Here is a 21,039-nt window from a genome sequence, read left to right as displayed (position 1 = left end):
CCCAAGCCCTAGCTACTCTCCTCAGTGCCTCTGTGCATGCTGTCTCTTCTACCCAGAACACACACACTTCCTTGGACTAGCACAAGAAAACAAAGGATCTTGGCGTAAATAATGACTGATTCCACTCCCAAATCTCCTCTGACTTCTAGCCTGGAAGTCTAAGAGCATAAAATTATACTTGACTAATATACAATTCAAGTTGCTTATTATGAGAGTAACAAGCTTATTTATGACTCTTTGTAGTTTTCTTAGTGATTCTCAAATTATTCATGTCTTAGAAGAGCAGACCAATAAACATGTATTCAATTTTTTAAAATATGCATATTTTTTGAAACAGGCTATAATGCAGTGGCATGATCACAGCTCACTGCAGCCTTGACTCCCCAGGCTCAGGTGATCCTCCCACCTCAGCCTTTGGAGTAGCTAGGACTACAGGTGCACAACACCATGCCCAGCTAATTTTTGTATTTTTTCACCATGTTGCCCACGCTGATCTCGAACTCCTAAGCTCAAGCGATCCGCCTGACTTCCCAAAGTGCTGGCATTACAGGCATGGGCTGCCACCAAGCCCAGCCCAGTTTATTTTTTATCACATGCATGGAATCTATCCCATGCCTTTTCCTGAGCCTGGAAATCCTTCTCCTTTTTTTTTTTTTTTTGGAGACGGAGTCTTGCTCTGTCACCCAAGCTGGAGTGCAGTGACACAATCTCCGTTCACTGCAACCTCCACCTCCTGGGTTCAAGTGATTCTTCTGCCTCAGCCTCCTAAGTAGCTGGGATTACAGGCTCCTCCTGCCACCACACCCAGCTAATTTCTGTATTTTTAGTAGACTCTGGTGTTTCACCATGTTGGCCAGGCTGGTCTCGAATTCCTGACCTCAGGTGATCTGCCCACATTGGCCTCCCAAAGTGCTGGAATTACAGGTGTGAGCCACTGCACCTAGCTGGAAGTCCTTCCACTTTCTCCTCACCTGAAGATTTAAATATTTATGCTCCTTATCTTTGTTAAAGGAGAATTTATAACTTCATGGGGATTTCTTTTCTTTTTTTTTTTTTTTTTTTGAGATGGAGACTCGCTCTGTCACCCAGACTGGAGTGCAGTGGCGCGATCTCAGCTCACTGCAAATTCCACCTCCCGGATTCACGCCATTATCCTGCCTCAGCCTCCCGAGCAGCTGGGACTACAGCTGCCTCCTACCACGCTTGGCTAATTTTTTTGTATTTTTAGTAGAGGCGGGGTTTCACCATGTTAGCCAGGATGGTCTCGATCTCCTGACCTCATGATCCACCTGCCTTGGCCTCCCAAAGTGCTGAGATTGCAGGCGTGAGCCACCGCGCCCGGCCACTTCATGGGGATTTCTAATCTCACCCCTTTGTTTATAACCTACTTAGTACTCTGGTTGCCTGAGACTTGGGCCCCTGTCTTGCTGTCTCCAGCATCCTCAGGCAGTGGTTCTCAAAGTATGGACCACAGACCATGAGCACAAGCATTACCTGGGAACTTGTCAGAAATGCAGATTCTCAGCCCCACCTCAAATCTCCTGAATCAGAAGTTCTGGGGATGTCAACTTGTATTAACAGGTTCTCTAGGTACTCTAGCGTGCTCAAGTTTGAGAACCTCAGCTTCAGGGTTGAAAGAGTTTTTGTCCTTGAGGCCAAGCCTCAAGATGCTCTCATACTTCCTGACAATAACCATCCTGACTGTGTGGATGTTTGCATATTGGCCCGTAGTAAGTCTTTATAGCTACACATAACAGCCTTCTAGCATACTCGCATGATCTCTCACTGCTCTGTCTGATTCTATTTTGTTTGACTAGTATCTGTCACGTAGTCTGTGGTACTTCTAATTACTGCAGCCTACCTGGCTGAGTTTTATCTCAACAACTGCAACAGCAGCTAACATCCTCATCCTCATCACCTGCCCCCGGTGACCTTATTTTGCCCAAAGTTCTAGCCCCCTGGGGTCTTCCTCAACACCTTAAGTAAACCCTACCATTCCCAGTCTTGACGAAAGATATGACATGTAGAAGGGAAAAACCTTAATTCCTAATTCAAGGCAAAAGTGCAAATGACAGACTAAAACACAAATGCTTGGGTTGAATGCATGAAGAGGAGAAAAGGTGGGAAGAGACTTTTTGCTCTATATCTATTTATAGTCTCGAACTTTTTAACACGATGATGTGTTACCTACTCAAAAATAAATTATTTTATAATTATTTTTAAAAATGCATAGTAAAAATAAGAATGATCAGGGAAAATTTCCTGGAGGAAATGAGTTATGAGTTTCACTTGGAATAGTGCAAGAGGCAAAGCATTATCATAAAGGGCATGGAGCACATTCCAGATGCAAAAAGAGTAACTGGGGGAAATGCAAACCATACAAAGAACTGTACACAGATGGGGCAAAGAGCCAGCACTGACTGGTGTCCTTTTACCAAAACATGCTGTTTTTGACAACTTGTTTAGGTTATGGAATTCCACTGAAAGATGGAGATGAGAAAACAGATGAGGAAGCGGAGGGGCCATTTTCAGATGATGAGATGTTAACACACAAAGGACTTCGAAGATCACAAAGCATGAAATCTGTGAAAACCACCAAAGGCCGCAAAGAGGTTAGTTAAGTGTAGAGCTGTTTTCTTAATGATTAAACAATTTCCCTGCTGCATTATCATTTAGGGTATTAATGATCCATAAATGAAGGATTGGAATGGTAGAACAGCAGTTTGATTTTTTTTTTTTTTTAACTTTTTTGGGGATAGAGCTTTTTTGCTCTGTCAACCAAATTGGAGTGCAGTGTGGCGTAATCACAGTTCACTGCAGCCTCAAATTCCTGGGCTGAAGCAGTCCTCCCACCTCAGTCTCCCAGGTAGCTGGAACTACAGGCACACGCCACCGCATCTGGCTAATTTTTTCATTGTTTGTAGACAGGGTTTCACCATGTTGCCCAGACTGGTCTCCAACACCTAGCCTCAAGCAATCTTCTCGCTTCTGCCTCTCGAAGTGCTGGGATTCCAGGCGTGAGCCATCTCACCCGGCCAGCAGTTTATTTTATTTTTTTATTTTTATTTTTATTTATTTATTTATTTATTTATTTTGAGACAGAGTCTCGCTCTGTCGCCCAGGCTGGAGTGCAGTGTCCCGATCTCAGCTCACTGCAAGCTCCGCCTCCTGGGTTTTCACCATTCGCCTGCCTCAGCCTCCCAAGTAGCTGAGACTACAGGCTCCCGCCACCTCACCTGGCTACTTTTTTGTTTTTTTTAGTAGAGACGGGGGTTCAACGTGGTAGCCAGGATTGTCTTGATCTCCTGACCTCATGATCCGCCTGTCTCGGCCTCCCAAAGGGCTGGGATTACAGGCTTGAGCCACTGCGCCCAGCCTATATTTAAAATTCTTTATTCAAATCGATGTTTCAGGATATCAGGAAATTTTGAAAATGGTAAGCTCTTGATCTTCCGCTATAAGTAGAAAATGGCATTCTCATTTAGCAAATCACATAGTTCAAATACCCAGTCCCAGAACTATCCATAAACAAAGAAAGCAACGAACAAAATTAACCACACAGTTTTGCTTTCAACTAATGCTACATGAAGATTAAATAGTAAACAGTTAACCATAATAACGTACTGTCTTTGTACCGAGAAAGCAGTGGAGAACTGCGAATGGCCTCTGATCATTATAATCAATGTTCATTGACATTGTACTAAGCAAAACATAAATAATAGGATTAATGTTTTTATGTTACATTAGTGTTAATAATAATCTGTAACATATATCTAAATAGTACCAACTACATTTTTATGAGCTGATAAGTAGTGCTGTCTTATACTCATTTATTAGGATAATTTATTCTTCATATCAAAAAGGTAAAAAAAATTACTATGATTATGAACTATTAAATCTGATGTACTTTTTAAAGTAATCATCTAATTTTTTTAATCTAATTCTTAATAATAAAACATTTCTCTCTTCAGGTACGGTACGGGTCACTGAAATATAAAGTGAAGAAGCGACCACAAGTGTATTTTTAGTCATCTACACTTCAAATATCCTAAGACAGATTATGCTAAATACATCGACTTCATCTTCTAACATGATATATTCAGGATTTACACATTAAAATGATTATTTAAATTGTGGCAGTGATGGGATTTACTTTCATGAATTTAAATCGTTTTTATTTCTTTAACAATTGCTTCCAAATATTGACTACTAAAGGCAGTTCTGCAAGATGTACTAATATGTATATTAGAAATTATAGAAAATCATGTTGTCCATTTTCAAATTCATAACAGCATAGAGTGCCTGAGATATAAGATGAAACACAAATCCACAGTATACTTGAAAGGAGTCTTTTTATGGTTCAGGATAAATCAACCTTTGTGATGTACTGTGTTTACTTCCTTTTGTGTTATATCTGGTAATTAAATAGGCCCCAGATCCAGCAGTGACATAATAAGGACATAATGTAAGATAATAAAGTATGTTTTATATATTCTTTAAATTTTTACTTGTATAATACTTTCTAGTTTTTCCATCATCAGCTGAAAGTTTTTGAAACAAATATTTGAAAACCAGGTATCCACACATAGCACTTTTATTCCTGACTAGTTTTGCACACTTGAAAATTGTTTACTTATTTTACAACTGTTTTACTGATGCTATCTTTATTGTTGTTTGCCGTATTCTGACATGTCAAATCTATATAGATGATATAATATAGATGATATAATCTTGAATTATATCATCTGTTTTCCTGTGGGTTTCATTTGTTAAATTCATTGGATTTTAATAATATAAAAGTATACCTAATTGTTCAGTTTTAACTATTTTTAATTATCTTAACAAATAAGAGGTTGCTTTAATTAACCTATATTTAGCTATACAGAGTAGTTGAATTTAACATGTTTTTGTCAACACCAATTATGTTTTCAGCTTTTAAAAATGGTAGCTTTTGTGAAATAGAATCAGTGACCAGTATAGCACTTATATCCCTTCTAACTCATGCAGTTTTTCTCAGCCAATCCATTCACAAGCTTGGCATTGATATGTGCTGCTAGTTTATAAATTGGCTTTGACGAAAATCATTTGAATCTCTTCTGGCTGAGATAATTTGCCAATGCAAAATACAGTTGTCATTAATCCTACACATTAAAAATTATTAGAAACATATTAGTTTTTAACTTTAAATCTCAAAGAGATTTTGAGTTATCGAACTCCTAAGGCTTTTTTAGCTTGAACTGATAACTATGCATTATGAACCCTAAGTCAATACATTTTTGGTGGCAGTGATCAATAATCAAATTTGTACTTATTATGCTTGTTCAGGTAATTTATTTGACTGTTCTCTTTGTCCAAAAGATAAAATGATGAGAGAGATTTGAGAGATCTTTGATCTGTCTCCCTTTTAAGAAATGAAGCCAGCTGGTAATGTATATTCAAGACCTCCTCAGAGTATTGGCCAAGAATATAATGTTTACATGAGTACCTTGGTAGAATGCATACATTGTCTCATGATAATAGTCATAAAATATTTTATGGATAATTTCACATTCTTCATATATAGCAATAAGTAAAATTAATTGTTTTTTTTCCCCCAAAGTTTAATTCTGAATAATTCTATCTACTTTACCCTAACTAATTTTTAGCCTCTTCATTTCTGGAAGGACTCTAATTTGTATTCCAAATTCCTATGAATGCTAATTGTAAATTCTTTGAAGAGAGTTTTATTTATATGACCTGGTACTAGACTTCTTAATATAACTGTTACACTTTCCTTGTGTTTCCTACTCAGAGGCAGTATCATCTGAAGTTGCCTAATAAGGTCATATGAGTCAAGAACTTTATCTGTGGGAGCTGATTTGCACCTTTTTTGTTGTTTTTGTTTGTTTGTTTGTTTGTTTGTTTGTTTTTGAGACGGAATCTTGCTCTGTCGCCAGGCTGGAGTGCAGTGGCGCGATCTTGGCTCACTGCAACCTCCACCTCCCGGGTTCCAGCGATTCTCCTGCCTCAGCTGCCCGAGTAGCTGGGACTATAGGCATGTGCTACCACGCCCAGCTAATTTTTGTCTTTTTCGTAGAGAGGGGGTTTAACCATGTTGCCCAGGATGGTCTCCATCTCTTGACCTCGTGATCTGCCCACCTCGGCCTCCCAAAGTGCTGGGATTACAGGCGTGAGTCACCACACCCAGCCATTTTATCTCTTTAAAGTCTAGACTCAGTATTAAACCTATTCTTTAGTAAACTCGTATTACTGTTCTAAACTGAAGAAATTATTTATTCCTCTGTACTTCTAGACTCAAAATGCTTCATCAAAGATAGTCTCAAAGAGGAAGTACAAGCCCTGTTTAACTGTACTCTTTCACATTCACAGTGCTTCCTCTGATATCCTTCCTCACATCATTATACAGTTAATATCATTTTACTCTTTTTTCTCTTTTACATTTCTTAAATTTTGGTTCTTTTCCCTTACATGTGTTTTAGTGGGCCCTTTTCTTCGAACTTTGTCTAATTAGCCTATACATTTTTGTTTATTTTAAGACAGAACAGATCTTTTTTTGTTTCTCCTTTTAAGTCTATTGGTTTTAAAAGAGGTAAACGTATCCATAGACCACAGTGCCTTGCTTTTTCCTCTGCCAGCACATGGAGCACGGCATTAAATGCACAAATCTATTTAGGGAACTATTTTGGTAGCTGTTTGAGTTTATCCAGAAATTGCAGCTGGTATTTTATTTTGCTGTACATTTACTCAACTTGTCCATTAGTATTTAACTATTTGCAGAGTTTGTTTAGAAGTAAGAATTGACCCATTCTTTAGTTTACCATATTTTTCCTGGTATAAAAAGGAGCCAGAAATAAGCCTTATTGCTAAATAATTAATTATGTAAGCCCACCTAGGTCCTGCATAAGATCCCCCTCACATCACAATATATATATGTGTGTGTGTGTGTGTGTGTGTATTTGGCTAAAAAATTATACTGCCAATATTACTGATTATAAATACTTGACTACACTGATTGATGGGACAAAATGATTAAAGTATTTTCAGGGATCATATTCCATATGTCACCACCAAAGATTTCTACAGTGTTATAAAGTATATAAATATTCCAAATTTCTGTGGTTAAATATTTTTTCTTTTTTTTTTGGTTTTTAGAATAACCTAGTCTGTGCTTTCCAAAAATGCTTGAACTTTTATGTTGTTAAGAAATATATAATGATATCTTACATTAAGCATGAGTCTAATTTGTATTTTTAATTGGAATGGACTAAATTTTCATTTGATGATCAGGAAAATTAAGGAGTTATATATTTAAAAGCAATTTTCTGTGTTTTCTTTGTAAGTTGACTCATTTGTGAAGCAATTAGGTAAATTTTGAGAAGATCATTGTTATTGTGGTTTGTAGTATATATTTCTTAGTAAATATCACTTAAGATTAAATTTTTCAGAAAGAAAATTATAGCTTTTTTCCCAAAATATTTTTAAGATTTAATCTTTTTGTAGTATGCTACAGATTTAATGTGTATTAACTCTTTTTTAAGCTATTGACCATGACTTAACATTTTGTCTCTAACACCTTTTAAATCTATGTACTTTAATAGTTAAGAGAAAATAAGTTTTCCAATTTTTAATAATCTCTTTGTAAAGGCTATCTTTAAACCTAGTATGTGGGTAATTTTATAGGTGTGTTTTTTGATAACTTTAATATAAAATAAACTCATTTAATTTGTGGCAATTCACGTTTCTTTTTTTATGTCAGAGTACATATGAATTGGTATTACTTATTACTATGTGTTGATTAAATATATGCACACACTTAGGATTACAAATCACAGAGCAAATTATGAAAATCATAAACATTCTGGTATGGTCATCCATAGGATTATGAAAAAGAAATACTGAATTGTTAAATTTGGATGTTAGAAAGGGAAGATAGGAAAAACAATGAGTACAGAAATCCTCACCATCAATTTGGATTGGTTAGCTGTCTCAGGCATAAAATGTGACACAAAATTCAGATTTATGTATCCTGGAAATGTTCTGGGGTTCCATCTGTTTTAAAGTTAGACGTCTGTCTGCCTCACATTTAAGCTTTAGAGAGAAATCCTATGTTTTAAGAAGTTTCTTTGTGTTACTTCATTATGACACATAATATGTGTTAAGGTCTTTCTAGAGAGCATTTTAAATGGAATTATTTTCATTTTTATTATGAGGTATATACTTGTAATGTTCTAAAGAGGTTACAAATATAAATAAAAATTCAAAAGAACACAATATATGAACAGCATTTTTTTTTTCAGTGTTTTAGTCTCCCTTTAAATCGTTCACTGTTCTTAAAAAAGAGATTCACAAAACAAACATCATGTCAGAGGCTGATGAATTGTTCCCTGGGGAAACATATTACCCCTTTACCTACCCATCAGTATTTTAGTCTTAAAACACTCTCCTTATGGTCTGTCTTTGGTAATGTTTTTTAAACTGCTTTTTATAAGACAATGCTTTGAATTGAAATTTTTTTTTTTTTTTTGAGACGGAGTCTCGCTCTGTTGCCCAGGCTGGAGTGCAGTGGCCGGATCTCAGCTCACTGCAAGCTCCGCCTCCCGGGTTTACGCCATTCTCCTGCCTCAGCCTCCCGAGTAGCCTCCCGACTACAGGCGCCCGCCACCTCGCCCGGCTAGTTTTTTCTATTTTTTAGTAGAGACGGGGTTTCACCGGGTTAGCCAGGATGGTCTCGATCTCCTGACCTCGTGATCCGCCCGTCTCGGCCTCCCAAAGTGCTGGGATTACAGGTTTGAGCCACCGCGCCTGGCCTTGAATTGAAATTTTAAAGCACAGGATTGATAATTGTAAGTGTAAATTACTAAAGGACCATGCTCAACAAAAGCAGGAAAGTCACCATGTGTACTCTGTTTACCTTACAATCCCAGATTAAGAGAGAAAAAGGCAAGCATGTTATTTTGCCATTATGTGCAAATCAAATCAGCATCTATTTTTTTAAATTCAAAAATATCCATTGATTACCTATTTCTTATGAGAGCACTGTTAGGTTTCTGCACAATGATGATATCTAAGTAAAGTAGCATAGAATTAATTTAAGGGAAATAATTCTTGCTGTTAATAAAATGAATTCACCATTACCAACCAAATCAATGTTTGCATTATTTGAGTATTATTTGTTCTAGAATTTCTTCTTGGATACTGAATAATTCATGTGGTTCTCTCAGAGCGGCAGTTTGTGATTTTTAATTATTGGTTCCCTTCTCCTACCTCTTTTTTTTTTTGAGACGGAGTCTGGCTCTGTCTCCCAGGCTGGAGTGCGGTGGTGCGATCTTGGCTCGCTGCAAGCTCAGCCTCCCGGGTTCACGCCATTCTCCTGCCTCAGCCTCCCGAGTAGCTGGGACTACAGGTGCCCGCCACCACGCCTGGCTAATTTTTTGTATTTTTAATAGAGACAGGGTTTCATCGTGTTTGCCAGGATGGTCTCGATCTCCCGACCTCGTGATCCGCCCGCCTCAGCCTCCCAAAGTGCTGGGATTACAGGCGTGAGCCACCGCGCCCGGCCCCCTTCTCCTACCTCTTACATCCAATACATTGGTAAGTTGTTTTGGCTGTCTCATCTCCAAAATACATCCTGAATCTGACCATCCCACTCTTGATACCTTACTACATTTTCAGTAGCCTTGCAAATTTTTCAAGGTGTCTTTTAACCTTGAGTCCCTTAGGACTGCCACAGTTTCTTGTATTTTCAACTGGTGCCTTGGGGAATACTCGTAAGAAGAAAATTGTGAAGGGAGAGAACAGGATCAGATGCTTTGGCACGTCAGTCTTGTGTTTTTCTCTTCCAATCACTGTTTATTGCTGAGATTTGGAAAAGATGTGTGAGGAGAGTTAATGAAGCCAGGTTAGAATATCTGGCTGAATTCTAACGTGTTTTGACAGGATGTTATCTCAAACTACTAGGAAACATGGGATATATGTGGGCATTTCCCCCATTGCAATGCTAAGCACTCTCAATTTGAGGGCTACAAATAGATATGGTAGTGCCAAGAGTCAATAGTAAGTATCTGAATTAGGGTTCTCCAAAGAAAAAGAACAAATAAGATATGTAGAGAAAGATTTATTTCAAGGAATTGACTGGTGATTGTGGAGACTGGCAAGTTCAAAATCTACAGGGTGGGCCAATACACCAGAGACCCAAGGAAGAGCTGATGTTTCAAGTACAAAGGCAATTCTGCTGGTAGAATTCTCCCTTCACCTGTTGGATGAGGCGCATCCACATTATGGAGAGTAATCTGTTTTACTCAAAGTCTACTGCTAATTGCATGTAGAAAATACCTTCACAGCAACGTAGACTACTGTTTGATCAAATGCCTGGGTACCATGGCCCAGCCAAATTTGACACATAAAATTAACTATCACGGTATCCTTAAAACTAAATTCCAAAAGCTGGGCGTGGTTGCTCATGGCTGTAATCCTAGCACTTTGGGAGGCCAAGGTGGGTGGGTCGCTTGAGGCCAGGAGTTCAATACCAGCCTGGGCAACATGGCAAAACCCCATCTCTGTGAAAAAATACAAAAATTAGCTGAGTGTCATGGCGCATGCCCATATTCCCAGCTAATTGGGGGGCTGAGGCAGGAGGATTGCTTAAACCTTGGGAGGTTAAGGCTGCAGTGAGCTGAGATTGTGCCACTGCACTCCAGCCTGGGTGACAAAGTGAGACCTTCTCTAAAAAAAAAAAAAATTCCAAAAGAAACTCAACTTACAAAATATAAAGTCATAAATCCAGTATGTAGAAATTATATTTTATTAATTTATCTTGTAAAGAAAGGGGATATTGTAGCACGTGATGTATTTGGAAGAAGAATTAATACTTTATAAGGCTTGTGATGCCCCTTATATTCAGCTGTGATAACCAACATTAGTATATGTTTGTTTTCACACTTTGCGAGGAGGCATCATCCCGATTTTACAAATACACAAGAGACTCATCACTGACCAACCTGTGACCGGGTGCAGTGGCTCATGCCTGTAATCCCAACAGTTTGGGAGGCTGAGGCAGGTGGATCACTTGAGCACAGCTGGAGACCAGCCTAGGCAACATGGCAAAACCCCGTCTCTACAAAAAATACAAAAATTAGCTGAACGTGGTGACTGGCTCACGCCTGTAGTCCCAGCTATTTGCGGGGCTAAGGCAAGAGGATCGCTTGAGCCCGGGAAATTGAGGCTGCAATGAGCTGTGATCGCACCACTGCCCTTCAGCCTAGGTGACATAGTGAGATGCTGTCTCAAAAACAAAAACAGTGACCAACCTATGACCCAAGCAACCGCAATGTTTGTGACTGTGGACTCTGTTGTTAATTCCGTCACAGCTGGTTATCTTAGAGATCAAAGAATACTTGGAAAGTTAACATGGAAATGATTCCTTCCATATATGTATTATATAATACAAAAAGTTTCAGATTATCAGAACGTTAAATGAAGTAAAGTTGTTAAGTCATTGGAAGTTAATGGATTTGGTTTAGTACAGAGAGAGGATGCTTTTAAAGTGAATAGAAAAAATAAAGACAAATAATTTACAATCAGTTAAGGACTAAAACAGGAAGAGTCTGAAAAGTGGATGCTGAAACAGGAGGAGTATCCTCTCAGGAAGCACTTTCCTTCCTTCCTCTCCTTTCCACCAACATTTGTTCCACAGCTTCCTCTCTTCAAACCACACCTTGTAAACCCTTTTATGTGCTCTGCTCACAACAAGAAGAATTTCATGTGCTGTTCCATACTGGGTTTTAGCTGACACACACACAAAAGGCCAAATGCCTTTTTACACAGGAGATTAACTTTATTCAGTCTTTAAGCTGAAAGCAAGTACAGTTAGGATATATAGCAGGCGACAGTTTCCATATGTTCTAGGAAAGTGGAGCTGTATTATTTATAGTTTACAACATGTTGTATAAAATTAAAGCTAGCAAGGGGGCTCCTAGGGAGGTAAATTAAACAAAGAAAGGAAGACTTAGAGAACTCTATTTTGCTATAATCAGAGAACATGCCTATAAGATAGCACTAAAAAAAATATTTAACATTAAGCAATATGCAAAAGTAGTTGGAGTGTTTACAATAGCTTAAATTCTAAAATTAGAAAGGACATTGAAGACTGAGAAGGGGAAAAACACCTTAATTCTGTAATCTTAATAGACAAATGTTTCATAAAAGCAGGAGTAAATAAATGTAATTAAACAGGTGTATCTTCCAAAGTGCAAAGACACGTTACAAGAAATCAGGTTGCTCTTTGACCCACCAGTCTCAAAGCACATTAGACTGCAGCAAGTAATAATTGCTTCCTCATTTAGATTAGACAATGAGTGCTCTCTGCAAGCTGCTCTCCTCTAAATAGATTGTAGAGAGTAATTGAAACAAGTTATACGGGGAAGTGGAGTGACCGATTCCTCAAAGTGTGGGAGCAGAGCTATGGTAACCTCTTGAGCCTGGCCTTCATCCTGTTCCTATTTAGGGAATCCGCGGGGCAGCCAGTGTTGAGTGCAGTCTGCATGCAGTTCGCCAGCTTTATTGTTCAGACTTGAAGGGAAGGTCACATGCCCTCTTTGACAGAAAGGTTTATGGGATCTCTCTAATTAGCAGCACCCTCCACCAGACAGACTGTTGGCCACTTTCCAAGTACGGGGCTTGGTAGCAGCCACTGATGAAGGAGAAAACAAGGTTATTTACCCTGCGACTGTAATTCTTGGCACAAGTTCTCCCTTTACACTCAGACACGTTTTTCTTTTGTTCCAACTTGCCTTTGGAATTCTGATGAGGGCGTTAAGGGAGGGAAATGCAGCTATATATTTAGTGGTGTAAGCAACCCATATGTTGGCCTCAGATACTTTTTACTATTCTAAGATCTCATACCAAAAGAGAGAAAAAGGAAAACGAAAAGGGCAGCGTAGTCGAGCGTTGCTTGCAAATGTAACTGCTTAAGCACATGCCCACGCACAACCCCAGAAAAGGAAGTTTAATTTGCAACATCTATAAAATAATGACAGTTGTATGGTAGGACACTGAAATCCCAGCGGTGAAGTGTGATTGGGCTTAGCTATTATAGGAGTGTTAAAAGAGTACCGGGAATATATTTGGCTTGTCCTGTTCTGTCGGTTCTGCAGGCCGGTGGATTAAGCCGATAGAAATGCTTTTTGGTTGATTTAAACCAGATGCTCCGACTATTTTTGTCCCGTTTGCAGGCGCAGAAGCTCTGCATAAGGCAATACTGCCCCCCTCGGCCGTCCGCCAACTGCAAGGCGTAGGAGCCTGGTCTCCACTAGCCACCTCGGCCATAAAACCCTTTCAAGTCCCTATTATTATTCCAGGCACATTCCAAGGGGATTGAGTCACAGAGTTCACTTGGCTTTTCTCGTGCCCTGAACTGCCTGTACCAGGTGGAATACGACTCTCAACTTCAAATATGGAATCCAAAAGCGGTCAAAGAGCGCTTTAGAGCAAGCCCCAGATGCGAACTCTACCGCCACTTCTCCCCCTCCCTCGCCTGGGGTTTGCTGGCTACGCAGCTGTAGTCCCACGCCAGCACTAAGGTCGCCTGGTCGACATATGAGGGTTTTCTTTGGGGCATCCTGTAGAACGGCCCTATTTTCTCTACCACTTTGAGAAGCCCCAAGAGCTGCTCGGCGGCGAGGCACAGACTGGGTTGGAAACTTTTCCTTTGGGCAGTGCATCCCGGAGAGCCAGGAGGCCCAGGCTCCCCCTGGGAGCCTAGGGGGCTTGAGGTTCTGGGGGCTTTTAAGTCAGCTAGGAGGGAAAACTCCCAGCCCCTCCCACGCGTCCGCCCAGACTCGCCGGCCGCCTGCCCCGGGCAGGGAATGCGCACATCTGGCGGCCCAGGAGCCACATCTGATGCACGTAACCCTCGGCACCCAGATGTCCCAGAAGCCGGGAGAATCAAAGAACGCCAGCGGCGGGGCGGCCGCGGCTGCGGCTTCTCCCTCGGACAGCGGGAGTCCAGATGCGGGGGGGGCGCTCTCCAGGGCCGAGCTGGGAGGTTGCGGTGCAGGGCGGGTGGGTGCAGTGAGGCAGGAGCCGCGCTGGGGGGGCTGGGCTGGCGGGAGGGAGGCTGGAGCCTCGCCGGGGAGAGGGAGGCGGCGGTTGGGTGCTGGAGAGCGCTGGTGCCGTGCCAGTGGGCGGTGGCGCCTTGCGCCTTCCCCCCAACCGCCGTCACCGTGCCCGCCCCACTGCGTGGGATTTTATAACCTAGGTCCCCGGGAGTTGGTGGTGGAGGGAGGGGCGGCTGGGACGTTTCCGGGGCGGGGGAGGGGCGCACTGCTCCAGGTCTGGAACGAGGGCGGGGCTTCCCTCTGCTTCTCGCCTCTGTTCCTGCGCTGAGACGCAGGCGTTTCCTGGCGTGGAGCGAGCGACTCGCCCCCGAGCTCCCCTGCATAGTCCTGGGAGTCGGGATGCGGGTCAACCCAGATGACCCGACTCGGAGATCTTCGATCCCCTACCCAAGTCTTTAACCGGAGAGGGAGGAGCTACCAGTGTCCTCCAGACGTTCTCCAAAGCCCGAGCTGCCTGGAGAAGCCTGCGCAGGGCGGGGCGCCCCTCAGACGTTTGTTTGCACGTAGGGGTTTTGACGTTTCGCTAAGCAACAGCGTTTGCCAGGGAATCAGGGCTGTTTCGAAGAGCTTGCGTTTATTGGATGCTCCCATCTTGAACAAATCGTTTCCATTCGATTTGTTTAACCAAGGCGAGGGCGGACTGCGTTCTTACTTAAAAGTTGTCCTTCATCCAAGCTGTCCTCAGATTTTCATTTAAGGGTGTCATAACACCCCAGGTCGTTGCGCAAATGTTTTGTGACAATTTAGAAAACCAGAGGGGGAAATACCCTTAGAGAAAAAATCATAACCAACAAGAAAATTATGTTAAATGATGCTGGTCCTTTTTCATTGGATGGTCCCAGTTGACGCATACTCTCTTCCAAGCCCAGTGACTATTCAGAGTCTTCAATTTATGGCAAATCTCCCGTTGGGGGCGAAGTGCATGAATGGGTCCCACCTTATTCACCAGCTGAAACTGAACAAGCCTTGGGGTTTCCTCTCCCAAAGACTGCTAGGCTTCACTGAGAATCAAAAGAAAACAGGGTATTAAATGCCTGCGGTTAGTTTTCAAATATGAACTCTTCCATTGCCTACTTCTGTGACTTGTGGCAAATTACTCAATCTCTTATGCCCCTGGTGCTGCTTAGAGACAGGGTCTCAGTGTGTTGCCCAGGCTAAAGTACAATGGCACTATCCTAGCTCATTGCAGTCTCAAACTCCTGGGCTCAGATGATCCTCTGGCCTCAGCCTTCCAACCAGCTAGGGTTACAGTCGCATGCCACCACACCTGGTTAATTTTTTGTTTTTGTTTTTTAGAGATAGGGAGTCTCACTGTGTTGCCCAGGCTCGCCTGAAACTCCTAGCCTCAAGCATTCCCCAGCTCAGCCTCCCAAAGTGTTGGGATTACAGGCGTGAGCCACCATGCCTGGCAAGCTTCATTATTTCTAAAATGTAACTGTGCATTTTAGAGTAGCATAGGGGTGGTGTAAGGGTTAAGGATTGGCCGGGCACGGTGGCTCAAGCCTGTAATCCCAGCACTTTGGGAGGCCGAGGCGGGCGGATCATGAGGTCAGGAGATCGAGACCATCCTGGCTAACACGGTGAAACCCCGTCTCTACTAAAAAATACAAAAAACTAGTCGGGCGAGGTGGCGGGCGCCTGTAGTCCCAGCTACTCCGGAGGCTGAGGCAGGAGAATGGCGTAAACCTGGGAGGCAGAGCTTGCAGTGAGCTGAGATCCGGCCACTGCACTCCAGCCTGGGCGACACAGCGAGACTCCGTCTCAAAAAAAAAAAAAAAAAAAGGGTTAAGGATTAATGATAGTACAAATCAAGTGCTTAACACAAAGTTTGATGCATAGGAAGGACATAATTGTTATTATCAATATGAGTAGACTGTTTACCACCAAAATGAAAGGTGTGGGCAATAGTAACTGGGTAGCCTCCAGAGATCCCTTTTTAAAAGGAGTATGAGTTTTAATACATTGGTTGAATGAATAAAACCCACAATGCTCTAGGCACATCTCCAGTCCTTGCCCTGGCAGAGTTTTCAGTCTAACTAGAGGAAATTGGATGAAATGATAGTGATGCACACATAGTCTTTCATCATACTGTGAAAGCCTTCTAAAACATGGATTTGACTTCTGGGTTTCCCATTATAACCTCTTCCCAAAGAAGATTATTCGTTCTTTCAGAATATTTCACTAGGGTGATGATAAGGTATTACAGATGTATGTTGAAAACATCTTTTTCTGCATAGCCCCTTCTTCCTTTGGAATTTTAGAAGAAGCTGATCAAGGCAACCTCTGTATTAAGTGAAAATTTGGGAACCCAAAAATATATTAGATGCACAGAAAGTGCAATTCTGAAAAGGTCAGAGCTATTGTGTATAGAGGGGGGCTGCTGAAACGATAGGAGTCTTTTAAATTTTTCAGGCTCAGCTTCCTTTGCTTTAAAGTTAAAAAAGGGTTGGACTAGTTCTTCCTTCCTACACTCAAACTCTGGTTTCAAAGGTAGCTGTGTCCAAGGGGTATTTTCTGTATATTCCAGAGCCCTGACCAGGAAGGGAAGGACTTTGAGAGGCTTTGGGCTTGGCAAAATATCATGGCCAAGTGTGGTGGCTCACACCTGAAATCCCAGACTTTGGGAGACTGACACAAGAGGATCGTTTGAGCCCAGGAGTTTGAGATTAGCGTGGGCAACATAGTGAGACCCTGTCTCTTAACCAAAAAAAAAAAGAGAGAAAGAGAAAAAAAAAAAAATCATGGAGTGATGAGAGAATCTAAGGAACTCAGACCAGTACTGAATTATAACCAGGTATATATACTAATGTATTTCTTTTTGTTTGTTTGTTTTTGTTTTGAGACAGAGTCACGCCCTGTCACCAGACTGGAGTGCAGTGGCACAATCTTGGCTCACTGCAACCTCTGCCTCCGGGGTTCAAGTGATTCTCCTGCCTCGGCCTCCTGAGTAGCTGGGACTACAGGTGCGTGCCACCATGCCAGCTAGATTTTTTAAAATTTATTTTTAGTAGAGATAGGGTTTCACCATGTTGGCCAGGATGGTCTCGATCTCTTGACCTCGTGATCCACCCACCTCAGTCTCGCAAAGTGCTGGGATTACAGGCATGAGCCACTGCGCTGGCCGTATTTCTTTCTTCGGTTTTTTTTTTTTTTTTTTTTTTTTTGAGATGAAGTCTCACTCTGTCACCCAGGCTGGAATGCAATGGTGTGATCTCGGCTCAGTGCAACTTCCACCTCCCAAGTTCAAGCGATTCTCCTGCCTCAGCCTCCCAAGTGGCTAGGACTGCAGGCACATGCCACCATGCCAGGCTAAATTTTGTAGTTTTAGTAGAGATGAGATTTCACCATGTTGGCCAGGCTTGTCTGGAACTCCTGACCTTGTGATCTGCTTGCTCAGCTTCCTAAAGTGCTGGGATGACAGGCATGAGCCACGGTGCCCGGCCAACGTATTTCTATATATATAGTGGATATATTAATATATACATTATATATTTTTTAAAAATAAGAGGTACATATGTATTTATTTCTAGCATATCTATAGTAGAGAATCTGTATACACACAGATCACCCGGTAAGTTTTCCTAATACCTTACCTACAAAAAAGGTAGAATTTTCTTCTTCTGTCTATGATCGTGGCCTGAAGGGTGACTTTTCAGCAGCAGAAGGGACTGGAATGGAAGATGGCCATGATTTTGGCTGGAAGAGAGAAGTGTGCCCTCTTGTGGGTCTCCTGTCATGTTCTCAGAAAGTTCCTCAAGATAGAACTGTGGTCTTTGTGGTCAGGGCTCTAGTCCCATTTTACCTTCAGATGTCTCCTGCGCAATTTTTTTCTCATCATCTTCCCTGAAAAATATTTCCCAAATAATAACACAGCTCCCTCAGCTCCCTAAATTCTCTCTCTCACACTCCACATCCAACGGATCAGCCCCTCCTCTCAGGTCTAATTTTTTTTTTAAACTTTTATAAGTTTAATGTTGTCACTGTATGTTTACATATTCATTGGTACAATTTACATCAAGTTTTATACTTATCCTGTTTTGCAAATATATCATGTACACAAAGATACATATTCAATAACTGAGAAACAAGTGAAACTTCTGATCTATACTTTCAGGTTTGTTCAATCATGTTACTTCTGATAAGGATCATCAACATACCAGTTTCGCCTCTCTCAGAGGACCTCGCCATTGGAGTTTACTGTGGGTTTTATTGCAGAAAACAAATTCCCTCAATCGCTTTTTTCCTGCAGGTGCCTTTTTCCATAATTTTTTTCTTATAACCAGACTTTCTCCTCACCCAAAGGCCACAGTGAAATCGAAGAAACCTGTAGATGACAGCTTTCACAGTCTTTCTCTTGCCTTTTTGTGTACTGAAGTATGTTAGAGATCTGACTGGCAGCTTCAGGACACTTGGAAGCAAGGGGCCACTCTATTAAGGATCGCTGAAGTATGCCCACATGTCAGGTTTCTCTCAGATGTGATAAGTCTGGAAGTGGAGGAAACAACTGGTGTCTGAATATGACTAAAACGTCCAGTGGACAGTGCAGAAATAAGAGAGACATTCTTGACACAGTTTCGGTAGGCTGAAGATGCCAAAACATTCAAGGGCTGTTGGATTCCTGAAGCTGCCCTCACCGCACCAGCAAAGGCAGAGGCAGCCATCCCTCTCAGCTCTTTTTTTTTTTTTTTTTTTTTTTTTGAGACGGAGTCTCGCTCTGTCCCCCAAGCTGGAGTGCAATGGCCAGATCTCAGCTCACTGCAAGCTCTGCCTTCCGGGTTCACGCCATTCTCCTGCCTCAGCCTCCCGAGTAGCTGGGACTACAGGCGCCCGCCACCTCGCCCGGCTAGTTTTTTGTACTTTTTAGTAGAGACGGGGTTTCACCGTGTTAGCCAGGATGGTCTCGATCTCCTGACCTCGTGATCCGCCCGCCTCGGCCTCCCAAAGTGCTGGGATTACAGGCTTGAGCCACCGCGCCCGGCCCCTCTCAGCTCTTAATGTATGGATATGGATGTATCCCAAACCCCATCCCTTCTTACTACCGTCTGCACTAGCAACTAGTCCAAACCACCATCATTTCTTGGCCAACCTGCTACAATCACCTCCTGATTATTTTCCCTGCTTCCACTCCTTCACTATATATTTCATTCTCCACACAGCAGCCAAAGTGATTTTTTTTAAAAAATACAAATGAAACGTGCTCACTCTCCTATTCAAAATCCTTTAGTAGTTTCTTTTCACACTTGGATAAAATCCACACTCCCTCACCACAGCCTATTATATGACTGGACTCTTGCCTAATCTTCTCACCTCATCCTCTATCACTTTCTTCCCTGTTCATTCATCTCCAGGAACTGGCCTTCTCACTGTTCCTCAGAAATATGAAGCGGGCTACTACTTTAGGGTCTTGCATTTGCTGTTTCCTCTGTTTTCAACCCCCAGACCATCACATGGCTTTCTCTCTTACCTCACTCAGGTCTCTGCTCAAATGTTGCCTCAGAGAGGACTTCCCTCATCACCACACCTAAAATAAATGAAGCACCATAGTCATAGCCATTCCCTAACCAATTGCCCTACTTTATTCACTTTCACATCTCTTATCAAATATCCTGTTTACCTGTTTACTTGATGATTGTTTGCTTTACCTCTAGAATGCATCTTCTATGAGTGTAGGGTCTTGGTCAATCTTGTTCAACAAGGAACCTCCAGTCCAAAACTGTGCCTGTCATGGAAAAGGCACCCAGTAAATATGCAAATCAAACTACAGTCACTCAGTGACAGAGAGAGAGAAAGAATGAGAACAATTTAAGTAGTATGAGGAAGTGTGTTTATTTTTGCTCAGTAAGTGTATGCACTAGAACAAGAATGAGATGGGAAATGTGAATCTACTTTATCTCTTAGTTCACCTATGCTATTCACAGTATGATCAGTGTGCCATGCTGGGTGTTTAAAGATGCTGATAGTTTGAACAGCATGGTCCTTACATGCAGAGAAGTTCCATAATGAGTTCGAATCCTGGATTCACCACATTAGTGTGTAACCTTGGGGAAGTTATTTACCCTTTCAATGCCTCAGTTTCTTCATCCGTGAAATGGGGCTAATAATAGTACTACCTCTATAGGATTGTTATAAGGATTAAATTAATAATATAAACGTCTTAGAACAGTGCCTGGAACAAAATAAGCAGTGTCTCAGTATTTTTAAAGCAAACCTATTTGGCTGTACTTGGTTCTCCCCTTTCTTGAGGACTTAATAACTTGAGTACTTATAAGATACTACTCTGCCCAGCACTTTGGGAGGCCGAGGCGGGTGGATCATAAAGTCAGCAGATTGAGACCATCCTGGCTAACATGGTGAAACCCCGTCTCTACTAAAAATACAAAAAAAATTAGCCGGGCGTGGTGGCAGGCACCTGTAGTCCCAGCTACTGCAGAGGCTGAGGCAGCAGAATGGCGTGAACCTGGGAGGCGGAGCTTGCAGTGAGCCAAGATGTCGCCACTGCACTCCAGCCTGGGTGACAGAGCAAGACTCTGTCTCAAAAAAAAAAAAAAAGTTTCTTCCTTTTTAATTCTGTAGGGTTTTCTTGGCCAGCATTTCCATAACATAATATTGTTATTTGGTAGTTGACTGTCAGTCAGCTCTACAGAAAAATAAATACCAGTGATCTTGCTAAACCTGTGTACCAAATCATTCCTGAACTAGGGGAGTGGGCCAGATAACCTTTGGAAGGCTTTTTAGTTCTGTTTTTCTGTGGTTTTCATAAAATGAAAATAGCTCAGAAATGAGAGGTTCTAGATTTAGCACTATGTGAACTGGACCTGGATGCTTTGTGAATCATGGACAATTGGAATAGTTTAAACTCAGCTATATTATTTGGAACAGATTAGGTCCATATTCAAGTTTAACAAGAGTGAAACCTGTTTGAACT

The 21,039-nt window shown here is 41.7% G+C and overlaps 1 protein-coding gene and 1 pseudogene across 3 annotated transcripts in view; one reads left to right on the top strand and one right to left on the bottom strand.

Moving 5' to 3' along the window:
- REEP3 (receptor accessory protein 3) overlaps positions 1–4,702 on the top strand; it is a 104,918-nt gene extending 100,216 nt beyond the window's left edge. For 2 of the 3 annotated variants that reach the window (XM_033208330.1, XM_033208328.1), the window contains 2 exons: positions 2,467–2,612; positions 3,972–4,136. In XM_033208330.1, coding sequence (XP_033064221.1) covers positions 2,467–2,612; positions 3,972–4,028 — 203 coding nt within the window. In that variant the 3' untranslated portion in view covers positions 4,029–4,136. Of the gene's footprint in view, positions 1–2,466; positions 2,613–3,971; positions 4,137–4,199 lie in introns of those variants that run through there. The other variant, XM_033208329.1, reaches the window with a different exon arrangement.
- Positions 4,703–18,216: 13,514 nt separating this feature from the next.
- Positions 18,217–18,783, bottom strand: LOC117081970 (annotated as a pseudogene).
- Between the last annotated feature and the right edge of the window lie 2,256 nt (positions 18,784–21,039).

Source organism: Trachypithecus francoisi, unplaced genomic scaffold (genome assembly GCF_009764315.1).
Source record: "Trachypithecus francoisi isolate TF-2019V2 unplaced genomic scaffold, Tfra_2.0 Lachesis_group9, whole genome shotgun sequence".
Lineage (NCBI taxonomy): Eukaryota > Metazoa > Chordata > Mammalia > Primates > Cercopithecidae > Trachypithecus > Trachypithecus francoisi.
Note: the sequence above shows the minus strand (reverse complement) of the source record. Positions and strands in the feature narration are given on the sequence as shown.